Source organism: Haplochromis burtoni, unplaced genomic scaffold (genome assembly GCF_018398535.1).
Source record: "Haplochromis burtoni strain Fernald_Lab_line unplaced genomic scaffold, NCSU_Asbu1 Contig_1299, whole genome shotgun sequence".
NCBI classification, from domain to species: domain Eukaryota; kingdom Metazoa; phylum Chordata; class Actinopteri; order Cichliformes; family Cichlidae; genus Haplochromis; species Haplochromis burtoni.
The window spans coordinates 19,572-23,811 of record NW_024583660.1 but is presented as its reverse complement, the minus strand read 5'-3'; the positions used below and the strand labels follow the sequence as shown (position 1 = coordinate 23,811).

The 4,240-nt window shown below is 39.1% G+C and overlaps 1 protein-coding gene and 1 long non-coding RNA gene across 3 annotated transcripts in view; both read left to right on the top strand.

Annotated features, from left to right (window-relative positions):
• The window catches only part of LOC121813227, a 10,763-nt gene extending 9,820 nt beyond the window's left edge, over positions 1–943 (top strand). The window contains exons 3-4 of the long non-coding RNA XR_006053584.1: positions 251–310; positions 784–943. This is a non-coding gene — a long non-coding RNA (uncharacterized LOC121813227). The remainder of the gene's footprint in view (positions 1–250; positions 311–783) is intronic.
• Positions 944–3,700: 2,757 nt separating this feature from the next.
• LOC102300405 (cell wall protein DAN4) overlaps positions 3,701–4,240 on the top strand; it is a 13,880-nt gene continuing 13,340 nt past the window's right edge. Inside the window, exon 1 of one of the 2 annotated variants that reach the window (XM_005952211.3) lies at positions 3,701–4,210. In XM_005952211.3, the coding sequence (XP_005952273.1) occupies positions 3,940–4,210 (271 nt within the window). In that variant the 5' untranslated portion in view covers positions 3,701–3,939. Of the gene's footprint in view, position 4,240 lies in introns of both variants that reach the window. The other variant, XM_005952209.3, reaches the window with a different exon arrangement.

The window sequence follows — 4,240 nt, the reverse complement described above, 5'->3', positions numbered from 1 at the left end:
TTGGTGATCCGAACTTGATAGTTTCAAGAGGCGCGCGAATGTTTTTAGTTTTAATGTTTTGTTGATTACTGTAACTTCTGGTTTTATTAAAAAGCTATGAGACCTAAAGTACTCATTAGTAATTTTTTTGGTAGCCTGTCCTCCTTAAATTTACATCTGCATTAGTTTAGTTTATATAGTGTTATACAAGTTATGTTCATTATATGGTGGTAATTCTGTCCGTCTAATTAAACAACCTTTTGTCTACCAGGTAATCCTGATCGAGCCATCAGAAGCAGGTTGTATGGACCACTTCACAAAAAAAGGATTGGTAAGAAAAAAACATGTTCTTTTCCCTAATTATTATAATTTCTTAATAGGCTGATCTCTAATGCTGGATGACAAGGCTGCTAAGATATGGAATCAGAACGATGCCACCTTGAAACGAAACCGAAAAATGGATTGAAACCGAAAAAAAATATTGTAACTGAAATAAATGTACTGAAAAATCTTGTATTGAAACCGAAAAAAAAATTGATAGTGAAAAACAATTAATTGAAACTGTAATTTTTTTGTTTTCGCTTACAATTTTTTTTTTCGGTTTCAATCCACTTTTCGGTTTCAAACCATTTTTCAGTTTCACTCTGCTGGCACTGTTTTGGCGTACGGGGGCGCGCTGGGGGGCGGGGATTCCGACCCGCATGTATTTGCATATATTATAATGCTGACCAATGACTGGAGAAAACACTGACGACGCGGCTGCGGTCACGGACAAACTCGCACGTGTCTGTTCGGGAATGGCAGATGCCGAGAGGTCCAGCGTTTACATTACCGACTATTTCAAAGTGACAGCCTGAGGTGTTCTTCAGTAAATTGGACTACCGGACAGGAGGACCTGAGGCCCCACCGCATTATTTTTGGTAAGTTAAATGTGTTTGTAACTAATCCGTAATTTAGGTCCTTAGCTAGCTACCTAAGGACCTAGCTAGCTAAAATGAGCACTCGGCTGTCGGGGAAACTGTTTTGTAAAGTTCGTTTAGCTAACCCGTGCAGGTGAATGAATTTACCCTGACTAAAGAAATCAAGAGAAACGCACCGGGCTGCTCAGTGACTAACCACGGTTACTGTACTTTTATTATGAGTATTATACTGTAAGAGCAACGGGCTGGACTCTGCTTCTGCTCCTGTGCAGAGCTGATTATTAAATATGTGCAAACAGCAGCATGTTTTCTGTCGCTTTCCACATGTGGAAGGACATTAACGCCAACTTTTAAATTCCCCTCATTAGTCAATAGCTACGGATTAAATAGCAAAGCCCGAGACTTATGTACTGAAACCAACTACTTCCGCTTGTCCAGCTTAACTTAAAATGTTACATTTTTCCCCTGATTATTTTTTTAGCTTTTTTTTTTTTTTTTTTTTTTACTGAGTTTGTTACAAATATTCAGGTTAAAAAATGTCCAAATTATTTTTAATGAATTATGTTCACAAAGTCACATGCAGTACTCTGTACAGCTTGCATCCTTTAGGACAAATAATTTGAAACGTTAAAAAAAAATTGTAAGCGAAAACAAAAAAATTACAGTTTCAATTAATTGTTTTTCACTATCAATTTTTTTTTTCGGTTTCAATACAAGATTTTTCAGTACATTTATTTCAGTTACAATATTTTTTTTCGGTTTCAATCCATTTTTCGGTTTCGTTTCAAGGTGGCATCGTTCTGATTCCATACTAAGATAAAAGGTAATATGAGGATGATATAAATCAGATTTGGGTTTTGGGATCAGGCTTTTGACAACCTGCAGCCCTCTGGGAGCCTCTAACCCCAGCAGATTTGTGTGTTTGTATATTTAACTCTCTTTGGACATGTTGCAGTTTTAGTTGTGATGATCACTCACTAATAATAAACTAATATATAACTAATGATGTCTTTTGCTTCTTTACCATCTCTCTGTACTTGGAAGATAAACGCAACAAGTGAGCTGCCAGAGAATATTCCTGTCAAAATAATGAACAAGTCTGAGGTAACTTTGTGAAACGTTGTTTAAAAACTAGAAAATGTATTTAAATTTATGTTGGAGTGACTTATATTTGGTTAATGATAAATGTGCCCTTCTTTCATTGCAGGACATCATTGTATGTAGTTTAATGGAAGCCGAAGACTGTGATAACAAAAAAGAAAATACCTGCTTTCTACGGGAGTGTTTTAAGGACGAGAATAACATGGCAAGGAAAAAGATCTCTTCTTCTTCAAGTTTTGTTTGTTTTTTCCTGCTCAGGGGCCCGTTCTTCGTACCTCGCTAAGTAAGTTAGCTGGATTAGATTGTTGACGATTTCGCATGATCCTGGATCGTTCGGTTCCCCGAAGCTCATCCGGGACTTGCTGTCATAGCAACAGAGCCGTAAGCGTAAACCTGCTCGGGAGCAGGTTTACTTTATGTAAACAGGATTAGATCGCGGCCACGCAGGTATGTCCGCTTCATTTATACGAAAGCAACAGCGATATTCCACCACTGTTTCACCATAAATAAATAACATCAATGTAACTAAAGATAATGCAGCACTTGATCCTTTATTGATGTCACACAGATACATACAGGTCATTTCCTAAAAAAGGGAAATGTACTATTAACATTCTATTACATGTATGTGATTATTACAGATGTAATTCATATTTCAGAGTAGCAATTGTAAATTACTTCGTGTAATCAAGATGAGAGACCACGGCTATAAAAGCGAAGGTGGATTTGGGAAGCCTGTCGCAGCCATGTCCTGTCCGTATACGCGAGCAACCCATTGCGGAAGGTGCAAGATTGATAAGGAGAGTTTTCAGAATTCAGCGTATATTGCGGGACAGACAGGATCCTTTAGCTCAGCGCGACAGTGTGCTCATTGAGAGATATCGATTTTCCCGTGAGGGTATTATTTACTTAACCAACTTGTTGACGAGGGGGTGCAGGACCACCACCTGTCTTTTTTTGCTCTGCCCTTTTCTTGGTTGCTGTTATAAACAAACAACAGATTATTTCAGGGTCTCTTTCCAAGAGACGAAAAGCAATATAAGTGATAAATATTACCATTCTGTAGAATATTCTTATATTTCACTTTTACTTGTTCCCATGTTCTAGTGGGTCCTGTTGTGGCTCTAATGTGAAAGGGGATATAATATAACAATATAATATAATGTAATATAATATTGGATAATATAGTGTAATATAATAAATCTACCCTACCGCCTACTGGTGTTGGCCAGAGGGGCCGATGGCGCGATATGGCAGCCTGGCTTCTGTCAGTCTGCCCCAGGGCAGCTGTGGCTACAACCGTAGCTGCCTCCACCAGTGTGTGAATGTGAGAGTGACTGAATAGTGGCATTGTAAAGCGCTTTGGGTGCCTTGAAAAGCGCTATATCAATCCACTCCATTATTATTGTTCTTATTAAATTACTTACGAGTTTAATTTGTCAGCAACTTTCTGCCAGCCCTCTCTCCTTGCTTTTGCAGCCTTTGCAGTGTTCCCTTGCGTTTTAATTAAACTCTGAAACTCCTGAAATCCCTCACTCAAGAGTTCTTGCTCTGCTGCCGGAAAATACCGAGCACGCCCCTTCGACATTTTCGCCGACCAATCAGCGGGTTGCCGATCAATGTTTCTACTATCGATGCGTAGCCCCTTTTACGACACCCAGTGATCTACATCTCTCTTGGTGCAAATTACTGACCTCTGTCATCATTTTAAGTGGGGGAACTTGCACAATCGGTGGCTGACTAAATACTTTTTTGCCCCACTGTATAGATGCAAATCCCAGGAGATCAGCAGTTTCTGTAGTACTTACACCAGCCTTTTAAATTACCCTTCTATTCAAACTAAATATAAGTAGTGATATTGAATTTTAAATAATTAATTTGGAAACAGTCTAGAATTTCCCCAAAAATGTAATTTTATGACCGCTAACATAATTAACACATGAAAAAAAATAGCTACAAACTCTTGTGTTTACTCAATCCACCTCCACCAACAGCACCATCAAAACCTTCACCGACAACACCAACCATTGAAGCAACACCATCAACAGCACCAGCCATTGAAGCAACACCATCAACAGCACCAACCATTGAAGCAACACCATCAATAGCACCAGCCATTGAAGCAACACCATCAACAGCACCAACCATTGAAGCAACACCATCAACACCACTGCCAACAACACCAACCACTAAAGCAACACCACCAACAGGACCAGCCATCGAAGCAACACCATCAACAC